The sequence below is a fragment of the Neomonachus schauinslandi genome, chromosome 6 (genome assembly GCF_002201575.2).
Source record: "Neomonachus schauinslandi chromosome 6, ASM220157v2, whole genome shotgun sequence".
NCBI classification, from domain to species: domain Eukaryota; kingdom Metazoa; phylum Chordata; class Mammalia; order Carnivora; family Phocidae; genus Neomonachus; species Neomonachus schauinslandi.
The window spans coordinates 83,705,469-83,730,643 of NC_058408.1; the positions used below are offsets into that span (position 1 = coordinate 83,705,469).

Sequence of the window (25,175 nt, forward strand, 5' to 3'; positions counted from 1 at the left end):
GAGAAAAAATCTGGAAAGACCACAAATGCATGGAGGTCAAATAAGATGCTACTAAACAATGAATGGGCCAGCCAAATCAAAGAAGAAATTAGGGCGCCTGGGGGGCTCAGTTGGTTGAGCGACTGCCTTCGGCTCGGGTCATGATCCTGGAGTCCCGGGATCGAGTCCCATATCGGGCTCCTTGCTCAGCAGGGGGTCTGCTTCTCCCCCTGACCCTCCCTCCTCTCATGTACTCTCTCTCTCTCATTCTCTCTCTCAAATAAATAAATAAAATCTTAAAAAAAAAAAGAAGAAATTAAAAAGTACATGGAAACAAATGAAAATGAAAACACAATTTGTGGTCCAAAACCTCTAGCATGCAGTGAAAGCAGTTCTAAGAGGGAAGTTTATAGCAATACAGGCCTACCTTAGGAAGCAAAAAAATCTCAGATAAACAATCTAACCTTACACCTGAAGTGGCTAGAAAAAAGACAACAAACAAAACCTAAAACCAGCAGACGGAAGGAAATAATAAAGAATAGAGCAGAAATAAATGCTATAGAAACTAAAGAAACAATAGAACAGATCAATGAAACCAAGAGCTGGTTCTTTGAAAAAATCAATAAAATTTATAAACCTCTAGCCAGACTTAGAGAAAAAAAAAGAGAAAGGACTCAAAATCACAAATGAGAGAGGAGTAATAACAAACAACACCACAGAAATACAAATAATTATAAGAGACTATTATGAAAAAGTATATGCCAACAAAATGGACAACCTAGAAGAAATAAATAAATTCCTACAAACATATAACCTACCAAAATTGAAACAGGAAGAAATAGAATTTGAACAGACTGATAAGCAAAGAAATCAAATCAGTAATCAAAAAACTCCCAACAAACAAAAGTCCAGCACCAGATGGCTTCACAGGCAAATTCTACCAAACATTTAAAGAAGAGTTAATAACCATTCTTTTTAAACTATTTCTAAAAATAGAAAAGAAAGGAAAACTTCCAAATTCATTCTATGAGGCTAGCATTGCCTTGATACAAATCAGATAAAGACACCACTAAAAAAGAGAACTACAGGCCAGTATCCCTGATGAACATAGGTGTAAAAATGCTCAACAAAATACTAGCAAACCAAATTCAACAATACATTTTAAAAAATCATTCACCATGGTTAAGTGGGATTTATTCCAGGGTAGTTCAATATTTACAAATCAATCAATGTGATACATCACATGAATAAGAGAAAGGATAAGAACCATACGATCATTTCAATAGATGCAGAAAAAACATTTGACAAAGTACAACATCCATGCATCACAAAAATCCTCAATGAAGTAAGTTTAGAGGGAACATAGCTCAAGATAATAAAGACCATCTATGAAAAATCCGCAGCTAATATCATCCTTAATGGAACTGACAGTTTTTCCCCTAAGGTCAGGAACAAGACAAGGATGTCCACTCTCACCACTTTTATTTAACATAGTACTGGAAGTCCTAGCCACAGCAATCAGATACAAAGAAATAAAAGGCACCTAAATCGGTAAGGAAGAAGTATAACTTTCACTCTGCAGATGACATGATGCTATATACATAAAACTGGAAAGACTCCACCAAAAAACTGCTAGAACTGATAAACTAATTCAGTAAAGTTGCAATTATACAAAATCAGTGTACAGAAATTTGTTGCATTTCTATACACTAATAATGAAGCAGCAGAAAGAGAAACTAAAAAAAAAAAAAAAAAAAATCCCATTTACAATTGCACCAAAAGTAAAGATACCTAGAAATAAACCTAATCAAACAGGTGAAAGACCAATGCTCTGAAAGCTATATAACACTGATGAAAGAAATTCAAGAAGACAGAAAGAAATGGAAAGACGTTCCATGCTCATGGATTGGAGGAACAAATATTATTAAAATGTCTATACCACACAAAGCATTCTACACATTTAATGCAATCCCTATCAAAATAGCACCAGCATTTTTCAAGAATTGTAACAAACAATCCTAAAAATTTTTTTTAAATTTTATTTATTTATTTGAGAGAGAGAGACAAAGCATGAGCAAGCTGGGGGAGGGGCAGAGGGGAAGGGAGAGGGACAGGGAGAGAGAATCTGAAGCAGACTCCGAGCCAGATGAGGGGCTCGATCCCACAACTACAAGACCATGACCTGAGTGGAAACCAAGAGTTGGATACTTAACCGACTGAGCCACCTAGGCACCTCCAATCCTAAAATTTGTATGGAACCACAAAAGACCTTGAATAGCCAAAGCAACCTTGAAAAAGAAAAGCAGGGACGCCTGGGTGGCTCAGTCATTAAGCGTCTGCCTTAGGCTCAGGTCATGATCCCAGGGTCCTGGGATCGAGCCCTGCATTAGGCTCCCTGCTCTGCTGGAAGCCTGCTTCTCCCTCTCCTACTCCCCCTGCTTGTGTTCCCTCTCTTGCTGTGTCTCTCTCTGTCAAATAAATAAATAAAATCTTTAAAAAAAAAGAAAAAGAAAAGCAAAGCCGGAGGCATCACAAGTCTGGACTTCAAGTTATATTACAAAGCTGTAGTGATCAAAACAGTATGGTGCTGTCACAAAAACAGACACACAGATCAATAGAACAGAATAGAAAACCCAGAAATAAACCCACAATTAATCTTCAGCAAAACAGGAAAGAATATCCAATGGGAAAAAAGACCATCTCTTCAACAAATGGTGTTGGGAAAACTTGACAGCAACATGCAAAAGAAAGAAACTGGTCCACTTTCTTATACCATTCACAAAAATAAATTCAAAATGGATTGAAGACTTACATATGCGACCCGAAATCATAACAATGCTAGAAGAGAACACAGGCAATAACCTCTTTGACATCTGTCATAGCAACTTTTTTCTAGATAGGTAGGTTCTCTAGGTAAGAGAAACAAAAGCAAAAATAAATTATTGGGACTACATCAAAATAAAAAGCTTCTGCACAATGAAGGAAACAGTCAACAAAACTAAAAGGCAATCTACGGAATGGGAAAAAATATTTGCACATGACATATCTGATAAAGGGTTAGTATCCAAAATATATAAAGAACTTACAAAACTCAACACCCAAAAAATGAATAATGCAATAAAAAAATAGACAGAAAACATGAACAGACATTTCTCAGGGAAGACATCCAAATGGCCAACAGACACATGAAAAGATGCTCAATGTCACTCATCATCAGGGAAATGCAAAACAAAACTACAATGAGGTATCACCTGACACCGGTCAGAATGGTTAAAATCAACAACACAAGAAACAACAAGTGTTGGTGAGGATGTGGAGAAAGGGGAACCCTCATGCACTATTGGTGGGAATGCAAGCTGGTGCAGCCACTGTGGAAAACAGTATGGAGATTCCTCAAAAAGTTAAAAATAGAGCTACCCTACGATCCAGCTATCTCACTACTAGGTATTTACCCAAAGAATACAAAAACACTAATTCAAAGGGATACACGCACCCCTATGTTTATAGCAGCATTATTTACAGTAGCCAAATTATGGAAGCAACCTTTGTGTCCATTGATTGATGAATGGGTAAAGAAGATGTGATATATACATATAATGGAATATTATTCAGCCATAAAAAAGAATGAAATCTTGCCATTTGCGATGACATGGATGGATCTAGAGAGTATAATGCTAAGTGAAATAAGTCAGTCAGAGAAAGACAAATACCATATGATTTTACTCATATGTGGAATTTAGGAAACAAAATAAATGAGCAAAGGGGAAAAACAGAGAGAAAGAGACAAATCAAGCAACAGACTCTTAATTATGGAGAACAAACTGATGGCTACCACAGGGAAAGTGGGCAGGAGGATGGGTGAAACAGGTGATGGGGATTAAGGAGGGCATTTGTTGTGATGAGCACAGGGGGGTGTATGAAGTGTTGAATTACTATATTGTACACCTGAAACTAATATAACACTCTATGTTAACTGGAATTAAAATAAAAACTAAAACAGCACCCCCCCCAAAAGAAAATTTGTTTTATCTAAGAACTTTCAAAAGGAATGATGTCATTTTGAAAAGGACTCATGGAATTGGGTCATATTTTCACATGGTCCTCTGAGAAGAAATTTCCATATTATTATTCTTGGCTCTTAGGAATTTAAGAAAAGTTGAAGTGCTCTGATTTGATGACTTTATTCTTACCATCAAAGGGGCTTTTTAATGGGGTTAAAAGAGATTGAGATAAAGAATAATTCCATTATTGACATTCACTTGTTATTTATTCATTTAGAAAATGCTTTTGAATTTCCTATTCATTAAAAAAAAGAATTACTTGGGCGCCTGGGTGGCTCAGTCGTTAGGTGTCTGCCTTCGGCTCAGTCATGATCCCAGAGTCCCGGGGTCGAGTCCTGCATTGGGCTCCCTGCTCAGCGGGGAGTCTGCTTCTCTCTCTGACCCTCACTGCGCTTGTGCTCTCTCTCTCTCTCAAATAAATAAATAAAATCTTTAAAAATAAAAAAAAAAAGGATTACTGGGTTCCTACATGTTATGAAGCCTGTGAACCACTGAGTTAGGATGACTAAGATGTGGTTTCTGTTATCAAAGAGTTTCTGACATATTAAGTAAGCCTTTGGCTGTCCCAAAATGGGGGAGCCATGACTGCTGCACACACAGCCATGTGGGGCCAGCATTATGTTCAGCCTTGCAGGAAATGCAAAGTAGAAGGCCCAGACCCTAAGTGAAAACGTTATAATTAATTTTATGTTCAGTGGTTAAGTTGTTCCAACTGGGTGGATATGCATATAAAATGGAAAATGTATGAATTTTAGGACTAAATGTTGAATTAATGTCTGGTGCACAGTAGGTGTTAAGTGATATTGGTTGAATGAACGGGTGAATGATCAGTGCTTTGTAAATTCCCTGGGAGAAGACTTTCCTATAGGCTGACGTGGGCAAAAAAAGCCTTGTAAGGTTAAGGCTGGTTTGAAGAACTCAAGGGTATTATGTGTGTGATAAAATATATACAAACAGGCTCATTCCTCTGCAAAAAAAAATAAATGGTTGCTGAAAAAGCTTAAGCTATAATTTTTGGATGTACTACAATACATGGATAAAAGATTATAGAAATTATAAAAAATACCAGTTGAGAATCTCATCGAAATTGTAACTTAAAAAAATCACTATCACGAAACTAAGTCACAAATGAGTCCTGATTTTGTCATTCTTAAATGTGATTTCCTTTGTGTGTTGGCAAATCTTGCCTGTTGATTTCTGGATAGACTGGTTTCTACATGTCAGAGACGTGGTTCTGAGAGATGTTGCTTTTTCCAATGTATTTTTCATTTATATCAAAGTGATACATAGATTAAAAATCAAATACAACAAGTTGTAATGACAAGCAGCAGACTCTTGCTAACTCGCACCCCCTCCAACCGTGTCTGACTCTGCCTGTCCATAAAAAATGTCTTTCCACTCTTTAGATATTTCTTCTGGTATTTACCATAATTCTTCTACGTGATCTGCTTGTTCTGCTGTCTCTTGATATTTCAGATTTGCCTATCTACTGACTTCCTGTAATGAAAGAGAAGGATTCCTCTCTTATATTCCCTTGCACATTAACAATTTCCCTGTCTCCTTCCTCACAGTATAGTTTTAATATTTTTTTGAACAAATACTCAGGACTTTTTTTTTCTATTAAGTCTAATTGTTGCTCACTTCTAGTCCAGTAGTATACCACGATTACCTTTCCTTTCTTGCTCAGATATCTGTTCTTGGTTTGCTAGCCTTTCCAATAGCTATGGGAAATATCTCTCAGTTCAATTTTCCATACAGGCAAACCTGTCATTTTATCTATGAATTCCATCCTCCCCAGACTCCCTCCTGGAACCTGCTCCGATTGTTCTGTGTTTACTCTCTCTTTGTGAACGAAGCACCTCCTCCAGTCACTCCAGGGGAAAGGGTGCACGGGAAGGAAATTTTCTGAGACTTTGCATATCTCAAAGGATTTCCATTCCACTTTGCACTTACTGGATAGTTTGTATTGTGTAGCAACTGAGGATGTAAACACTTCCGTAAGAATTCTAAGGTAATGTCCTATCATCTTCCAGCTTCCACTGCTGCCGTTGAGAAGTCTGATGCCTTCCTGACCCCCTGGTCCTTTGTAGGTGACCAGATTTTCCCCTGCAGGAAGCTTTTGGAAAGCTAAGGAGGGAATTAAAGTGCCATGGCTCAGAGTGGCCTCAAATTTTGGCTATGTCACATATTAATTCTGCTTAACCATCATGATTCAACTCTGTCATTTATAATTGGGGGTTCCTACAAGGAAGATTTGTTGGGGCATGAAATTAATCAAGAATGTATTCACTAAGTGCCTACTACACTTCCTCTTCCCCAGAGTTCTGAAGTTCACTCATTTTGCACCTTGCTTTGTGCCTCATTTCATCCATTGTCCTAGGTGGTTGGTGGCCCTTTATAATCCAGATGTTTATGTTCTATGGTTTTGACATTTTGGGTCAACAGGTGATAGTACCACTTGAATGACCTCCTTCACAGAATTTCTATGGTGATTAAATCAAACCCAATAATCTATGTAAAAATGGCATGACAGGCATTGTTTGATTTCAAAACATAAAGGCCCTGCTGGGGTCTTTGGGACGATCTCTATGCGAGTGTGACGAGGAGACGCCATGGTTCTGGGAAGAAGAATATATTCCTTACCTCCCCTTTCCTTCCCCACATAAAAAGATGCTAACATCAGGGGGTAGTTACAGACCTGGAAAACCCTGCAAAATCTCTTTAATTCAAAGCAACTAAAATAGTTTGAAGCGTGAACTGAACGAATGTTAGCTGAGTAACAGTCTTCCGTGCTATGACGCTTCCATAGGAAAGCTCATGCCAGGTGCCAAAAAAATGGCTCAGAGCTGATATGTCAAAACGTAGCCTGTTGGGCGGAAGCCTGCCTGATTAATAATTCCCTCTGTTGTTATTCCTTTCACGCACCCTCTCTTCCTCTCCTTTTCTTTCCCTCCCTGCCAGGCACTGCTCCTCTGTACTCTCCCTCTCTGGCTGGCCTCCTTCTAGTCAGCTGGGGGCCTTAGCTTTCTGTGTCAGTCTCCACAAGGCTGGGGGTGGCTGCATGGGACTGGAGTGGAACCAGGCTCACACCTGCAGCAGCAAACACGGAAAGTGGAACCCAGTTACCTCTGCTCAAAGGGGAGCGAGGCTGAAGGAGGCCTGGAGACTCAGCACAGGCCAGTGCTGGCCAGCATCAGGCAGGAGAAGGTCTGGGGACAGAGCTCAGTGGTCAGCTGCAAACCTCAGCTCTCCAGCAAGCCACAGGGTGTTTACCCAAGGACCCGGTGGGATTCTCTCAGACCGCCGATACATCTCCAACAACATGGAAGTCAAATGAACGGCCGGCCAATAATTGGAGAGGTGTAGAAACACTAACAATCGGGAAATCTAAATATGCATATGATTTATGCAGGATGGAATGCAGCTTCTTTGGGCACTGTTGGCCCCATGGGCTGGCCATCTGGAGGAATGATGTCGGCTCTCAGCTACCGTGGGTGAGGCCACCGTGACAAGTGGCTGACCCAGTCTCCCTGATGTACATCCACTGGGGTCTGGTCTGAAGGAGCTGAAGCCCCAGAGCACCCTGTGATAGCAAATATATGGAGACGCCAGTGGAGAAACAGAAGCAGTGTTTTAGAGCGATCTTATAATTTAAGTAACACACACATCACACTTCACTTGGGAGAGAAAACCTGATTTTGTAAATTAGACGTTCTTTGAGTACCTGCTACGTACCAGGTGCTGTGCTCGGTGTTGAGAATGCAAGAATTAGTAAGCGCAGAATCCTTGCTCTTGGCAGGACGGCTGTTCTAATGACAAGTGTCTCCCTTCCTGTGCTCATAGGAAGAACGTTTGAAAACTGCTCTGAACGCTTTTCACGTGAAAATTTTTGACCTAAACTTCTTCATGTGAAAAAGTAATAAAAGATATCAGTAGTGGGTGCCTGGGTGGCTCAGTCGGTTAAGCGACTGCCTTCAGCTCAGGTCATGATCCCAGAGTGCCAGGATCGAGTCCCACATCCGGCTCCCTGCTCGGCAGGGAGTCTGCTTCTCCCTCTGACCCTCCCCCCTCTCATGTGCTCTCTCTCTCTCATTCTCTCTCTCAAATAAATAAATAAAATCTTAAAAAAAAAGATTTCAATAGTGTTTTTAGTTTTAAATACTATGGTTTTATATTAGCAGAGGACCTTTCTGTCAAGAGGAGAAAGCACATTATCGCACTGATTCTCCCGAGAGCTTCTCTATCCCTTTGAGGAGATGTGAAGGATGCATTTTTATTCCCATTGAATTGATGAAAAAAATCAGTAGGAAGTTTTGGGGAAATGAGCTAAACATTTTTAAAAATCGAGTTAGACTTCGTATCAAATGAAATTCCAGATGGATTAAAGATTTAAAACATTTTTTAAAAGGAGGAAAAGAAGAAAGAAAGAACCAGAATAGCAGCTGTAAGAAAATATAGGTCAAGTTATATAATCTTGGTTGGGAAGAGAAAAATAATTTTCCTAGCATGACCCAGAGTCAAAAAACCGCTAAAGAAACAACTAAAAATTGTATTCCTTGAAACATGTAAATTTTAATATTCTGATGCCTGAATGTTGCTCTTCACTACCTTGTATTTCTCTGAGAGGTTTGCCTAACCTGATAATAGGTATTGATTGGTTCAAAAATAATGATAGAACCCATCACGTGCCAGGGACGGTGCCAAATGCTGGGGACGCGCTGAGGAGTGTGGCCGCCATGGCCTCACCCTAGGCTGAACCTTCTGGAAGGGAAATGCACTGTGGCCAGCAGTAAACCTTGAAGCCCTGCAAGGCAGGCAGTGCCACACCACGGGAGCCCCAGCTTCTCACCCTCTGTCCCACCAGGTGTCTGCTTTAGTTCATTGAGCTATTAATCAATTAATCAGTACATTGCCTGAATCTACTGAATGGCTCCTATGGACGAAAATGATGGAGGAAGACAGGCCCAGCCCCCTGGCTGTAGCAGAGGGCTGGATATTCATCACACAGAGAAATGCACATGTACGGGGTTTAAAGGACAACGAAGGGAAGGAGTATAAAGAGATCCTGATTGAGATCTGAGAGAGAGAGAGGGTTCTTTGAGGAAGTGACATTTAATTTGAGGCTTGAAGGAGAAAGAGGGGGTTAGCCCTCAAAGTGGAGGAAGAGGATTCCAGGATCCCAGGCAGGAGAGGAATCCACGGGCACACCCTGTGTTGGCTAATGGGAACAGAAAGGTCATGGGGACCTTGGGTTTATCCTAAGCAGAATTATAGGGCTTTGAACAGCAGTGTATTGTGATTTGCTTTACATTTAAGAATGATTACTTACCCTCTTCATGCTATTGGTTTTGGAAGTGAAGCCTATTTCTGGAGAATGCACCCTGACATGTGTACAGGATAGTGCTAAGGACTTTTCAAACTGAGATTTGGCCCAGAGAGAAAGACAGGAGGGAGAAGCACTTGTAGGGAAAAGCGATCGCCTATAATAAGGGGGTGCCACCGGCCTGGATGTGGTAATTCCATTTTGCAGAGTGTCTCCACCTTAGATGCCTCAGGGTGACAGGGCCATATGAACTGAGCTTCGCACGTCTGGGAATGCTTAGGAACACACCTTGTTCCTGTAAAGCAGGAGGCCACGTATCCTTGCAGCTTCGATCGTAATTCAAGATTTGAATCGGAGAAAATTATCTTCCTAAAGATAAAAACATCCTGAAGATTTCTGATTCACTTTTAATTATCGAGGAAGGACTTATTTTAGTCGCATAAGCATCTAAATAAAACACAACCTGAAACGGCCTTAAGAAAATTTAAAGTGCTCACTTGTAATAAGTCGTATATAACTTGTAAATGGCATAGTTAGTTTGCATTCTTTTCCTCACGGGCCTAATATTCCAGGGAAAAGAGAAATACTAATGGACAAGTAAGGTCTTTTTATGGCCTCTGTGCGTATTCAGGGCATTACACAAAGACAGTTATAAAATACCACTGCAAAGATTTTCTTTCTAACTCGACTTTGTATGAATACTGAAACAATTTGGGGCCCTAAGAAACATGTTTCTCATGCTACTACCTCTGTGAGCTTTCCTTTTTATTAGCTTTCCATGGTCACCCCATCAAAAAGGATTGAGTTTAGTCTTTGAGAATTCAGAATTCTGGAATTATACTATGGTTTTAGTTCCTCCTGTGTTATTATTCATCTTTCTATTTGCTTCCCCTCCACTTCCAAACATAAACATTCAGTACAAAAACAATCTAGAAATTGTAACATTTCTTTTTAAAAAGATTTGTTTATCCATTTATTTGAGAGAGAGAGAGTGAGTGTGAGAGAGAGAGTACAAGTGGTGGTGGGGGGAAGGCTCAGAGGAAGAGGGAGAAGCAGGGTCCCCCCTCAGCAGGGAGCCCAACATGGGGCTCCATCCCAGGACCCTGGGATCATGACCTGAGCCGAAGGCAGACTCTTAACCGACTGAGCCACCCAGGTGCCCTAGAGATTGTAACATTTCATTGGAATGAATAACCGAACTTGCTAGAAGGAGTTTAGAGGTAAGTAAAATTTAAAGGGAAATTAATTTTCTTTCAACATAAAGGATTAGCAGAATCCGAAGTCAAAAGTTTGGAGGTGGTGCCCTCTGGGGGTTTGCTCTCTACTCTGTCATTCTTATGTATTTATTTTAACCCCCTTTCCACATCCCTCTCCACCCCTGCTTTGGCTAGATGTTGTTCTGAACATCAGCGAGGGAAGCCGTGGTTTGGGATGCATTTTACCTAGAATGATTTTCCCTTAACATGCAGTATGTGTCCGTGAGCTTGCTGGTGTATGCAGACAGCGTGAAGTGTACCCTCTGTCCTCTCATCTAGAGATTCAGAATTCACCAGTGGGTTGTATGTGGGAGCTTCCATATCACATTCGCTTGTCACCTTAATTCCCTGGCAGTACCTCAGGTTGTAAACTAGAGATGCATAATGCAGTGTGACCTGGCTTCCAGCTCAGTCTTTTTGGGGAGCTATTAAAAAAATAATAGAAGTTTTTGTGACTTCTGAATGAATTGGTTTCTAGTTCTTTGGAATTTCTTTGTATCCTTCATAGAACTCCTTTGTAGCTATCATCTGTTGGCTTCTAACTAGAGAACCAGTCATTACCTTTAAAGATCCAAGGCCTTAGCTGTTCACGTATGTTATTGTGGCCATATTGAATGCCCTTTTTATGACTTTGCTCTTCCAAAGTCAGACAGCAGAACAGTGCTTACAATCTAAGACTTCCTAGAGCTTGAATATCTTAGCTACCTGCCTCAAAGTGTGTCTTTGCTATAGTTTCACACATGTCCCCCCTGCCCCCTCCCAGGTACCACAGAGGGTTAAATCTCACTGAATAAGTACTTTTGCTCTCAAATATTTAGAAAGACATGGATGGTGAATTCAGAGCTTATTAGTGATTCCTATATATTTTTGAAATTCATTGCTTTATGTGTCTCCCGGAAGGATCAACTAAAATTCTTATGGAAAACCCATATTGGTTATCATTATCTGCAGTAAATCCTTGGGAAGACTGCAATGGGATGGTGTCCCTGCACTCAAATCAGCTTTATCCCCACTCACTGGAAAATATCATCATCTAAAAGCAAATGTGACAAGCGTTTAAAAGCCTGGATCACACTCCCCCATCCAAATGGCACTGGGCATTCTATGGTGATGAGCTACTCAAATGTTTCTTTTAATTCAGATGTTTTTTTAAAAGCCCTGCAGCATGAGGTTGGCTTGTATTTCCTTAATTTACATATTTTTGCAGGAATCTAGCTAAGGTTGTCATGTTTCTCCGAATTGGTGACAAATGTTGATAGGACTCTGTAAATGTATTTTTATAAGCAAGCTGAGTTGCATTTGATGTGACGGCCTCAATCTAACATATATTTTCTCAATATAAATTGAGAAATAAGAAAAAATAATTTGTTTGGAAGGAAACCTAAATGTAACTGATTGTACTTTATGAGAGACTAAAATAGGAAAGACTGCTTAATATGCTATAGTTCGAAAGTTTTTCATTTTGTATTCAAAAAGTAATTCTGGGGGTGGGGGCGGGCTGCTTTTTTAAGCCTCTCTTTGTTCAGTTTAACTATTCAGAATTCCTCTGGACACAAAAAAGGATAAGCTAGTAAATGAACATTTACTGAACCCCAACTCTAGGTCAGGTGTTCCATAGGGACTTGAAATACTCAACAGATGAAGACATGGATTAGTCCTAAAGACAAGATCTACTCTTGACAAACCCACAGTCCAGTGGGGAGATTAATATTTAAATGAATACTCCACAGTGTGACAGGTACTCTAATTACAGACTTCACAGTGCATAGTGATGGCACAAAGGAATAATGTATTCAGCCTGAAAACTAAAGGTAATATATACCATATACCGATACCAGATGCCTCACAGGTACCCGCTACATGGGGCAGCGGATCCACTGAGGGTGGGGAAATGGCAGGGTCCACCCAGAAGCAGGCAGAAAGGGGGAGGTGCATTGTTTATCAAGAATTTGAAAACAATGATAAAGCCAGTTAAAATCTGGATTCCTTTTTACTCTCACCATGTACTGACAGTTCTAAACACTGTCAGTGACTAAACCCTTCTATTGGGATGGACACTTGGAATGAGCTGCCCTGGCAAACGTTGGTAGCGACTGTCCTGGGAATAATGGCAAGGGCGGGGGTGTGGAGGGGACAAGGAAAACTCCAGATGGCCAGATGCCAGGTTCTGTAAAAAGATTAGGAGTTTCTCAAGTAGGAAATACAGGACATTGCAGGAAGGCATCCAGCACATAGAAAGGCATGTGCAACAGCGTAGTTCACGGCTATGCAGGAGGAAATAGAAATTATTTTCAATAAATAGTGGTGGTCACTTAGGTAGCCACAAGGTAAGAAAATTGGCCTCAATCCCTATCTTACATTATACACAATAATCAATTCTAGATACCTTGCCGATCTAAACGTGGAAGGTAAAACAATAAAGTCTAAGGGGAAAATGTAGGAGGATGTGGTCATGATCTTTGTCTTTTAAACAGAACACAAAAGACTCCAAAAGGAAAAACAAAATAAAAAGTTGGAGCATATTCAAATAAGGTATTTCTTTTCTACAAAAGGTACTATTAAGAGTGGTAACCCATAAAGTGGGAGAAGAGCTTTCTGATGCATGTATCTGATAAAAGACGCATACTTGAGGTATATAAAGAACTCCTAAAAATCAGTAAAGAAAAGACATATAATCCTAAAAATGAGTAAAGAAAAGACCTATCCAAGAGGAAAGAGAACCAGGCGATACACATGAAGAGCCACTTCACAAAAGTGTTAATCCAAATGGCCAGTAAACATATGAAAAGGTACTTAACCACATTAGTCATCAGGGAAATGCAAACTAAAACTATAATATGATACCACTCTACACCCACAGTGTGGTTAAAGTGAAGGAGAGAGAAAATGTTTTGGCAAGGATGTGAACAAACAGAAGGAACTCTCTGCACTGTTTGCGGGAGTATAAATTGGCTCTGTAACTGTGGAAAATCTCCGAGAGCTTCCTATACACACACTTAATCACCTAGCAATTCTCTACCTAGATCTGTACCCCACAGAAATGTACACATGTTTATCAGAAGGCATATAACAGGGCACCTGGGTGGCTCAGTCGTTAAGCGTCTGCCTTCAGCTCAGGTCATGATCCTGGGGTCCTGGGATCGAGTCCCACATCGGGCTCCCTGCTCGGCAGGAAGCCTGCCTCTCCCTCTCCCACTTCCTCTGCTTGTGTTCCTGCTCTAGCTATCTCTCTCTCTGTCAAATAAATAAATAAAATCTTTAAAAAAAAAAAAAGGCATATAACAGAATGTTCGTGGCAGCACTCTACAGTTCATTCACAAAATGAATGCCCGTGAACAGTAGCCTGGAAAAATAACCTGTGTATATTCACCCAGATTAGTACACAGTGAAAACAAAAGGATGACAATGAGACACACAAAGGTGGCTGAATCTCATGAAAATTGTTGAGCAAAGATACAAGAGAATAGGAGGCAAACTAAACAGTGGTGTTTGGGGTTGGGGCAAGTGGTTACCGTGTGGAGCAGTGACTGTAAGCAGGTGGTGGGGAGCTTCAAGAGCATTTCTTCATCCACGTGCTAGGGACACAGCTCTAACATGTGTGATTTGTGCAGGTTTCTGTATATAAAAAAGCTGAATGAAAAGGTCTTCAAAACTCCAGCGCGGCTAATTCAGGTAACCAGTTAAGTATAGAATGTAAGTGCGAAACTGGTGATCATGACTCCAGAGAGGGACAGAGTGACAGCTGCAGAATGTCTGGCTGTGCTCCAGACCCATTGGATCAGACCCGTTTTAGCAAGTGAATTATTTGCATTTCGAAGTTTGAGCATCGCAGATCTAGGACAGTGTCTTTCAGCCTTGTTCCCAGGTGATTCCAAGGTGCAGCTATGATTGAGAAGAACTGACTTAGGATGACTCCAAGGTATATTGCCTGCATGACTAAAGTGAATGCAAGTGCCATTAAATAAGATAAAGAATGCATCAGGAAGAGCAGGTGCATGGAGGTTGACAAGTTCAGTCTTTGACATGTATTTGAAGATTCCTTAGGGATGTCAGATGAAGCTATTCAGTTGAGTATTGAGATCTGGAGTCCAGGAGACAGATGGAAGGTTGAGTTACAGATCCAAGTGTCATCAGCATGGGAGTAATCATTAAAGTTAAGGGTGTTGAGGGCATCAGCTCAAGAAAAAGAGAAAAATAATAAAGAAGTCCAAGGAAAGCAAATGACCAACTAAGGGAAGAGGAGCTTGCAGAGAAAATGGAAAGAGTAGGGTGGAAGGTTTAAGTGCAAGCAGGAGTGGGTGGCATGGGGAAGCTAAGGACAGAGAGTATTTTTTTTTTTTATTTTATATTTATTTTTAGAGAGAAAGAGTGTGAGTGGGGGGGGTATAGTGGGAGGGAGAGAGAGAATTCTTTAAAGATTTTATTTATTTGAGAGAGAACACTCGGTGGGGAGGGGCAGAGGGAGGGAGAGAGAGAAAGAGAAGCAGACTCCCCACTGAGCAGGAAGCCCAACTTGGGGCTTGATCCCAGGACCTAGAGATCACGACCTGAGCCAAAGGCAGACACCCAACCAACTGAGCCACTCAGGCACCCTGAGAGAATCTTAAGCAGGCTCCATGCTCAGTGCCTGTGCTCGAGCCTGACCATGGGGCTCAATCTCACGACCTTGAGATCATGACCTGAGCAGAAACCAAGAGTTGACACTTAACCAACTGAGCCACCCAGGTGCCCCTGGACAGAGTTTTAAAAAGAAGGAAGGACCGGTGATGTTTTGTGCCTAGAAAGGTCCAGTAAGATAGACCAAGAAGGATCAGTTATTTGTCATTTAGGAAGTCACAGGTGGCTGCATCCTACACTGTTCTGGGCAGGTGTAGCTGCAAACACCCAGGGGCAGAAGTGTCAGCAGCAAGTAGGAGACAAGGGCCTGGGACTGTCAGACATTCACAGCCTTTCCAAGAAGCTGTGCAAAAAAGGGCAGAGTGAACACAAGAAGGAGGTGCAGAGTGGAAAGCAAGTTTTCAATTTGGCAAAGACTGGAATCTTGCCACTTGCCAGTAGGAAAGAGTTCCTCTGGGGAGTGTGACTCCTGAACCAGATATCAAGAGGAGTGAGACCCAAAGCATCAGTGGGAGCTCGGCTTCAGGAGAACCAAGAAGGCAGATGTGAATATAAATAAATCGGTAGTTGAAGGGTGGGAAGATTAGGCAATTCTTGCCTAATAGCCTCAATTTTCTCTAGGAAGTAGGGGTTAACGTCATTTACCTAAAGGAAATGGGGGATGGATGGTAAAGATTTGTGTTTCTAAATTGTCATATACTGTCACAAAAGATGAAAACCCTTTTATCTATCTGTAAAATATATAATATACCTAGATTTCATTAATTATAAGTAAAAAACTTAATTCCTTATGAAGTAACTCATTTCCAAATCTACACCAGAAAATGCTACACATTGACCATTAAGAATACCCAAAGTTAAATCCCTACCCAGCATTCTTGCTGTTTTTTAATTACTGAAGTATAATTGACATACAATGTTGTATTAGTTTCAGGTGTATAACTTAGACAATTCTATATATTACGCAGTGTTCACTATGGTAAGTGTGGTCACCATCTGTCACCATACAAAGTTATTACAATATTACTGACTGTATTCCCTATACTGTACTTTCCATCTCTGTAACTTATCTATTCTATAACTGGAAGTTTGTACCTCTTAATCCCCTTCACTTATTTTGCCCAGCCCCTCTTCCACTCCCCTCTGGCAACTACCAGTTTTTTCCTCTGTATTTAAGAGTCTATTTCTGGTTTTTTGTTCACTTGTCTTGGTATTTCACATATAAGTGAAATCATACGGTATTTGTCTTTCTCTGACTTATTTCACTTAGCATAATGCCCTCAAGCTCCATCCATGTTGTCACAAATAGCAAAATGTCATTCTTTTTTTATGGCCGAGTAATATTCCATTGTGTATATATACTTTTTTAATTGAAGTATAATTAACATATAGTGTTGTATTAGTCTCAGGTGTACAATACCACGATCCAACAATTGTATACATTACTCAGTGCTCATCAAGGTAAGTGGACTCTTAATCCCCTTCACCTGTTTCACCCATCCCCTCACCCACTTCCCCTCTGGAGACCATCAGTTTATTCTCTGTATTTAAGTGTCTGGTTTTTGTTTGTCTCTTTTTTTCTCTCTGTTTCTTTTGTTTCTTAAATTCCACATATGAGTGAAATCATATGGTATTTGTCTTTCTCTGACTTATTCCACTTAGCATTACAACCTCTAGATCGATCCATGTTGTTGCAGATGGCAAGATTTCATTCTTTTTTATGGCTGAGTAATATTCTAATATGTATATATTATACACATACACACACACCCCTACACACCACCTCCTCTTTATGCATTCATCAGTTGATGGACACTTGGGCTGCTTCCATAATTTAGCTATTGTAAATAATGCTGCAATAAACATAGAGGTGCATGTATCTTTTCAAATTAATGTTTTCATTTTCTATGGGTAAATACCCAGTCTTCCTACCTGTTTCATTTACCGCTAAAAAATTTTTTTTATCTTGATAATTTCTTGTTGCCTCTCTCATCTACTTATTAAATTAATCATTGGGATGTTTATTCTTATTATTTCCCATGTCATGAAGTATTCCCACTCTACCCATCTTCACCATTCCTATCTCATTCAAATTAATTCTTTTTGAGTAAGATTTCTGAATACCGACCTCTCATACTTTTAATCAAATGAAGACAGCTTTGGTGTTTTTATGGTCATGATAATACATTCTTGCATAGATATGTAAGCCATATAAACAAGAAAGTAAAATACCAGTTTCCGATTCTGTGTGTATAGTACGTGTGTGTTTATGTTGTTTTCTGAGACTCTTTACATAAAATCCTAGTGAAAAATGTTGGAAGCAGGTAATTTGTGTCTTAAAACTGGTTAAGACACCTGGAGGGGACAGGCCATATCGCTGCTGTGTCACTCTACACAGTGAGTGTGACCTATTTGTCTTTCCTGAGTTGATTCTTGTGCAATTCAAATAATGTAAAAAGTATGGGGCTTTCTTGTTTTTTTACTATAGATTATTGGGGGTATAAATTTTATATTATGAATGGTGGAGGAATGTGAGTTCAGAAGCTCAGTGGAGTCGGCTTTGCCCTTTGGAGGTTTGGCCTCTGAGACTTCCTGTGGAGGCAACTGAGTCCCCGGCATATCTGGTTCATTCGCCTGGCTGTTGGCTGGTGGATTGGCATCCACGTCAGCCTCACAGTGACCAGCAGAGAGATTCAGTGGGGAATGAGCTAGGCCTCCCCTCGGGCCCTGGGCCGAACCAGGCGTGCTCTCCTCGCAGAAGCCAGAAGCAGAGCAGAGCTCCACTCTGCCACAGGGTTGAGTTTTCCTCTCCCGCTGACGCTGTGGCCTAAGGAAGTTGGTGCTCTGACCAATTGGACCAGCCACTCCCCATCCTCACAGAGAAAAATAGTCAGAGATGGGCAATGGGCACTACAAGTATGCATTCCATATTACCCCATCCTGGGGGAGAGCAGATTTCTCCCCTGCCATGAGTGGATGGAAAGAGGGGCAGTCACTTCCCCAGTAGCAGACTCAGAGGATGGGCGGGGCGCACAAAACAGGCTCAGGAAGATCAAGTTAACAGTTCACCATCACACACACCAGTGGTTGGTAGAATCTGAACGCAAACCTCAAAACCTTAGCCCTCGTGGGAATAGGCTTCATTCCCTGTGGTGCTCCCTCTATCACCAGGGTTCACAAGAATGTCACACATTCATCCTGACAGGGCCTAGGGATCAGCTTTCTCTTATTTGTATCTATTGCCTGGGGATCTGATTGTAGATTTAAAGACTATAAAACGGGAGAAGAGAGCCCAGCCTTGGAAGTATCCCCAGCTTAAGAGGAGATGGGCCCCTGGATTGTTTTTTCAATCCTTCATCCTTCACTGTCTACCCTTGCTTACTCTGAGATGCCTTGATGTTATATGACAACTTATTTCATTGGTCCCAGTAATGATTATATATGGAAAAATCACTTGACTTGAAAAATGGGGATACTGGCCTGTATATTATTATTTATGATCTATGTAGAAACAAAGCAAAGAGTTGCTGCCTGGAAAGAAATTGGTAGATCATATCTAGTATCTGGAGTCTGAATCCGCAGCTTTTGAACTAAAGGGGGGATATTACTTCTTATTACATGCACTTAAAGAAAAATAACTTGATCAGTGGCTGTTCTAAGTGGTTTTTGTGTTTCTTTCAGATGTCGCCCATCTAATGTGGTTTGAAAGACTCTATGTTTGGCTTCAGTATTTTGAAAAATATATCTTGTATCCGGCAATAATTTTGAATGCCCTCACTATTGATGCATTTTCAATCAGCAATTACCGGAGACTTGGTACCCAGTAAGTGGATAATGGTTTATTCTCATCATGATTTCGATCACAATGATTTCAAAATCCAGTGAATTTTCTCTAAACAGGCTGCAGCAGAAGCCAAGGTGCATCTACTGATTTACTGGCCACGTGCAAGGAGGCCGCGGTGGTCTTTTACTCAAACTCACTAGAGCTTGATGGTTACTGTAGAGTGACCAAGCTGAAAAGGAAGCTAGATGTGGTTGAAGTGATGTTGTGAATAAATGACAGTCAGTCTGAAAATCCTCCTGCAAAAGCTTAGTCAGTGAGCTTTAATAAGATGACGGAAGCACAGTATGATGCCGGGGGCTCCTGGAGTTCTTACCATCATGCTCAGAGCTTTATGAACAGCCTCGTGTCATTTCATTTAGCGAATACTCCATCATTTTGTGCTTGAGGGAGGGGGAGATTAATCACTGTCACTGATCTCTCTGCATTTATCCGGAGAAGCCTCCCAATTAAAAAAAATGGAGCACAGAGACGTCATGCCATCAAGATGCCCCCATGTTTTCGCAAAGTATTAACGGTGCGCAGTTGAGTTACTGCTTTCATATATTAAAATTAACTCTGAATTTGCAAATGGAAATCCTACTCAATAATTGGTGGATTTGTTGTTCCAACAAAAGGTTGAAGTTGCTGGTCAAGTAAGTTTGAGTAGGAGAATGCAAAAGAGATCCTTTTTCAGATTTGCTTATTAAGTCACGTTACTTAAACATCATGCACCCAAGTCAACCCTCATGCATAATCCCAAGCATAATAATTCAAACCTGCCTCCTTTCAGGGTGTGATGAGGACAAATTAATTAATATTTGCCAAAGATTGAGCAAGCTGAGATAAAAGGCATTTGAATACTCTCTTGGACTTTGAGTAGATTCATAGTCACACAGAGCAGACACTAAATGAAATGATTGTATAACCTTCCTGTCTTTATCAGATTCTGCCTTCTTTGCAGTTCAGACCTACTTCTGTTAGACCAAGGCAAGTCATATTTGGTATTTAAAATCCTAGACTTCAGATCCAGGGATGAAAATCAGTCTCACTGGATAAAGAAAAAGACGATGGGAATGTAGCCCTCCTGCACAGTGTGGGTGGGACCCAATCCGGGAGATGCCTCCCCATCCAAAACATCAAGTGCTTTTCCTAGTGGCAGGTGTCTCCAGTATGCACAATGTTGGCTGACCCCAGTGACCTCCCGGAACAAAGCCGAGCCTCAGTTTCTAGAACAAGGGCTCGCAATCAGCACCAAAGTGGCAAAGAAGACACCAGTGCTGCCCTCAGGGTAATGAACTAAAGGATTTAAAGTTGTCGCTTTCCAACATCAGGACTCAGACCTCAATCTAAGCCTGCAGGTTGAGACCCACCAGTTCTGGCTGTTGGCAAAGGACAGACGCAAGCGCTGGGAATCAGGCAGAGTCACATAAACAGTTTGGAGGGAGTCCAGTTTCGAGTAATAATACTCTCTATCTCCCTGTAATTTTTTTTCCAGACACTTAAGTCAGAAAATATCACCTTAGCTCTGTACCTACAAATATTCTCAAATCCCAGATGATACCAGCAGGATTATTCTTCTTAGAGCCCCAAACTGCCAATTGCTTTGTATTCTTGAGGCATCCATCTGAAGGCTTAGAAAATAATTTCAAGTACCCCACTAGACCAGCTGTTCCCAAGCAGGACAGCAGGAGGCTGTATGTCAGTATCACCTAGAAACCTGTTTCCAGTTCAGAAGCCTCGCCCCCACCCTGGTTGCATTGAGAACCACTGTACCAGATAGTCGGATAGTGAAGTCTTCAATAACAGGCACTGTTTCTTATTCAACTTTTAATACCAACTCCCTAGTAAAGGGTAGAAGGCTGGGTGGATGGATGAGCGAGTGGGGGCTGGTAAATGGGCGAGTGAGTGAATCATGATGTCTTGTTAGGTATTTATATTTCCCAGCCTGATCGAAGTGGGTGCTTTGCAGCTGTCCCAGGCCATGTTCACTGGTTGCTACATAAGCCTTTATTAAACCTTCAGCTGAGCCTACAATCATCTATGAACGATTTTAACTGTAACCATTACTATTGCAATGTTACAAAGGCTATAAACATCAGTCCTTAAGACCTTCCATAGTCTTAACCAGTCATCATTAATAAACATAAAATGAATGCTCTTCATTTGAACCATAGTCATAGAGAGTTAGAGTTTACCCTCAATCTAGATTTGGTCTGAATAACCCAGAAAAATCACCAGTCTCCCCTAAAATACCAAAATACCCCTTATCTTGAGATGCCTTGTCATTGGGCTTTGGTATCCCATCCGGATTCTTTTTTTTTTTTCAATATTCTTTTGGTATCCCATCCGGATTCTTTTTTATTTATTTGAGAGAGAGAGAGAGACATGCACAAGCAGAGGGGTAAGGGGCAGAGGGAGAGAGAGAAGCAGATTTCCCACTGAGCAGGGAGCCTGACACGGGGCTCAATCCCAGGACCCAGAGATCATGACCTGAGTTGAAGGCAGACCTTTAGCTGACTGAGCCACCCAGGCGCCCCTCCCACAGGGATTCTTGTACTCTGGGCTGTCGTCAAAGGCAACTGGACCCAAAGTCATATTTTTATATTGTATTTTTGTCAGGTTCATTAGCTGCCCACTGGAAAAGAAAGATGGGTTATGGAGCAGTCCTCAACCTCGCTGCAAGAACCCTAAAGGCTTTATGTCAAAGTTATAGGAAAACATTCCCACTCAGCCCAAATCTGCATGTAATCAAGGGCTAGTTTTTCTCAGAAGAGCCTTGAGCAAATCTCACTGGGCACATCCTGGGGCAGAGAGAGCACAATTGCAGCCCTAGGTTTGAAGTCATATGGAATATCACATGGAGGCAGATGGAATTGCCAACACCAGATCTTTTTGACAATAAAAATGTCAATTTTGCACCTGATAGGTGCAAAGGCTTTAAAAGCACTTTTTGAACATCCTCATCCTAGGACAAGATGATAGTAATGCTAGTAAAGGTCCAGAGCCTAGGATCCTTCTAGGCTTAGGGAAATTGAGGCATAGCTCCAGGTTTCTGTATTTAGCCAGAAAAAGAATATCTCTCTCTTTTTTTAAGGGCCACCATTCTCCAGAAAGCATTCCCATTTCTGTCTTTCTTTTGAGTTCCCAAGTAGGATTTTATGGGGGGGGGTTGGGCAGGAATCTGCCTAAAGTGCAAAACCTCCCCTCAGAAAGGAGCTGGTTGCTCTGTCAGGCACTTCTAAGCTGTTATTAACCTTCCAAGCTCAAGGTAGGTAGAGTGTTCACTGTTGGCCTCAGCATCTGCTGGAATTGTGCACATAACACACGCTCTCTACACGGGTTAATAACCTGACTCCCTAGACAAGAGCATCCAGGAGTCCAGGCCTCAAAGCAAAGCCCTAGTATCTCTTTACCAGACTCCTTTGGTGAGTTCCTTCACTAAAAAGGCCAGTGCCATGGGGAAAAAAAGTCGATGAGATCATTTTCAGCAGAAAAAAAAAGGGAGTTCAGAGAGCTTATGTTCATTGGGGATAATAAATATGCTGAAAAATACTGGAAATTAACAGTAAAGGCAAAAATGGCTTTATTAAGATACTGCTTTTTTTTTCTTATTTTCAGAATTTAATATTAACTATTATGACATCACTGCTTCTGTAGGATTCTTTTATAATAAAAAAGCCTATACTGAGCAGATGCTAAGAGGGACAACATGCAAGGGAGCCCTGTGTCCTTGCTGAAGGACAGGGGACTGTGAAAATCATGGGGCAGGAAGGAGCTGCCTCTTGTGAAAAGGGTCTGTGCTCCAGAGTTCCCGGAGACTGAATTTCAATCCTCGCCCCACCCTGTGAGACCTTAGACAGGGGACCCAAACTCTGAGACTGGGTTTGTTCCTTTGACAAATGTGGATAATGACAGAGCCCCCTCCCCAGCGCCCCACTGCAGTCGTGGCTTTTCATGCCTGTAAAGCGCACTGTGCACAGTAAATGCTCACGAAACGGTAGCTATTGTAACTCACCTGATAGTTTGCAGGCAGTCTTTGACTGAGCCCTTTCTCTCCTTTTCAACAGCTGGGACATTTTCCTGATGATTGTGGCCGGCATGAAGCTGCTGCGGACCTCTTTCTGTAACCCAGCTCACCAGTTTATTCACTTGGGCTTCACTGTGATCTTTTTCCATTTTGACTACAAAGATATTTCAGAGAGTTTTTTACTGGATTTCTTCATGGTGTCCATTTTATTTAGCAAGGCAAGTTAATTCTCTGTTTTCTTCATTTTAAAATTTAAAGGGTGGGCTTCTTGTCACAGGTTTTAAGAATTGTAAACGTTTTCTTTTTTTTAAAAAAAATTATGGAATGAAATTAAATTGAATTACATATGCGTGTCACACTCCTGCTTCCATTTTAGGAATATTTCCCCATGGAATATGAAAATGCCATGTTATTTGCCAAAAATCACTAATTAAAATGAGTTAGCCATTAGTGTTGCTTGAAATTTTGAAACTTTATGATCTTCGTCTCTGTTAACAATCTCATTATAAAACTTCCCTAGACCTCAAAATGCTCTGAATTAAAGATTAGCGACCAGACTGATTTTTTTGTTTTCAACTGGCTAGCATTTGAGGTGAAATTTTGACCCGGTGCCCGAGAGCCCGGTCCCTGGGAGTATTTTCATTCTCTTGGTTTTTATCAGGTCCAGAGTTCATCTGTTGTAATTGATACACCAGCAATGAGAAATCCTAATCACAATTCAGGCAAATTTATGGGGATGGAAATAATGTCTAACATGGTAGTGGGGGGCGATAAAATCCTCTGGATCCCTGGCCAAGTGTATTCTGAGCATCTCACAAAGCCGAGGTTTGTAAACAGAAATGAGAAAGGATTTAGAACGACTCTTGGCAAATGAACCCTGACACACTGACTCATTTCACATCTGGCTTCCTCATACCCCATTAATATGGCAACTGCAGGTTTCCATTCTGAGCTTGACTCAACCAAACCCTACCCGCTTTGGGTCAATACTTTTTAAAATTTTAAGATCTTTTTTCCTGAACTTCATTTTTTTTTTTTTTACCTCTTTTTGAATCAGTTCTGTTAATTTTTCTCTTTATTACTTCTTCCTTCCTTCTACCTTTCTCTCTGCTTATTTTAGGTCACAAAATCTCAGAACTCTCACATTGTCCTAACGATGTCCCATGAGTAATTACCGTCATCCTATCAGACATGCACATTTCTTCTTATAACTCTGGCTGAACACTGAATTTTCAGTTGCCTGAGTCCCTCCATTTGTCACTTGCTCCATGCTATTACTTCTGACGCATACGTTGTATTCGAGAACCCTCACCTTGGTCCTTTTCCCACAACCATTTCTTCTCTCTTTGTCTGAGTTCTGTTTGGTCTTGATAAATTTATCCCAGTTATCTGATGGTTCAAATAACAGGCTTCATATTCTGTTTTCCTTCATTATATATGAATTCCCTTTATTTCACATAATAAATGTAAAACTATATCCTATGATCTTTAAAGCATTTATGAAGTTATTATAAATAATTTTATCACTCACAGGGGTAAGAGCTTATTAACAGATGCCAAATGGGTTCAGATATGTTGAATTACTGACTTTGGCATTATTTATATTTTGACATGGTGATATTTATATACCTTTCTGAACCTCAGTTTCTGATAAAATTGAAAAACAAGGGGGCGCCTGGGTGGCTCAGTCGGTTAAGCGTCTGCCTTCGGCTCAGGTCATGATCCCAGGGTCCTGGGATCAGAGTCCAACATCGGGCTCCCTGCTCAGTGGGGAGCCTGCTTCCCTCTCTCCCTTTGCTTGCTGTTCCCCTTGCTTGTGTGCATGCTCTCTCTCTCTGTCAAATAAATAAATAAAATCTTAAAAAAAAAAAAAGAAAGAAAAAGAAGGGTAGCAATCTCACCTGGGTGTTGAGAGGAGTAATTACTACAACTCTAAAAGAAGTCTTTAAGTAGAATGCGCTTCCCAAATTCCAGGCAGAATTTGTAGGGCCATTGTTAGTATCAAAACAGAAGTTACACATTGTTTAGTATGGGAAGGAGTGTGGCTGGTTTTCCACACTGAACTCCATCTAAGTGTTGTCCTGTAGAG

At 40.9% G+C, this 25,175-nt stretch overlaps 1 protein-coding gene across 1 annotated transcript in view; it reads left to right on the forward strand.

The window, feature by feature from the left end:
• PCNX2 (pecanex 2) overlaps positions 1-25,175 on the forward strand; it is a 302,267-nt gene that overhangs the window by 157,862 nt on the left and 119,230 nt on the right. The window contains exons 20-21 of the mRNA XM_021696119.1: positions 18,918-19,059; positions 23,127-23,304. Coding sequence (XP_021551794.1) covers positions 18,918-19,059; positions 23,127-23,304 — 320 coding nt within the window. The remainder of the gene's footprint in view (positions 1-18,917; positions 19,060-23,126; positions 23,305-25,175) is intronic.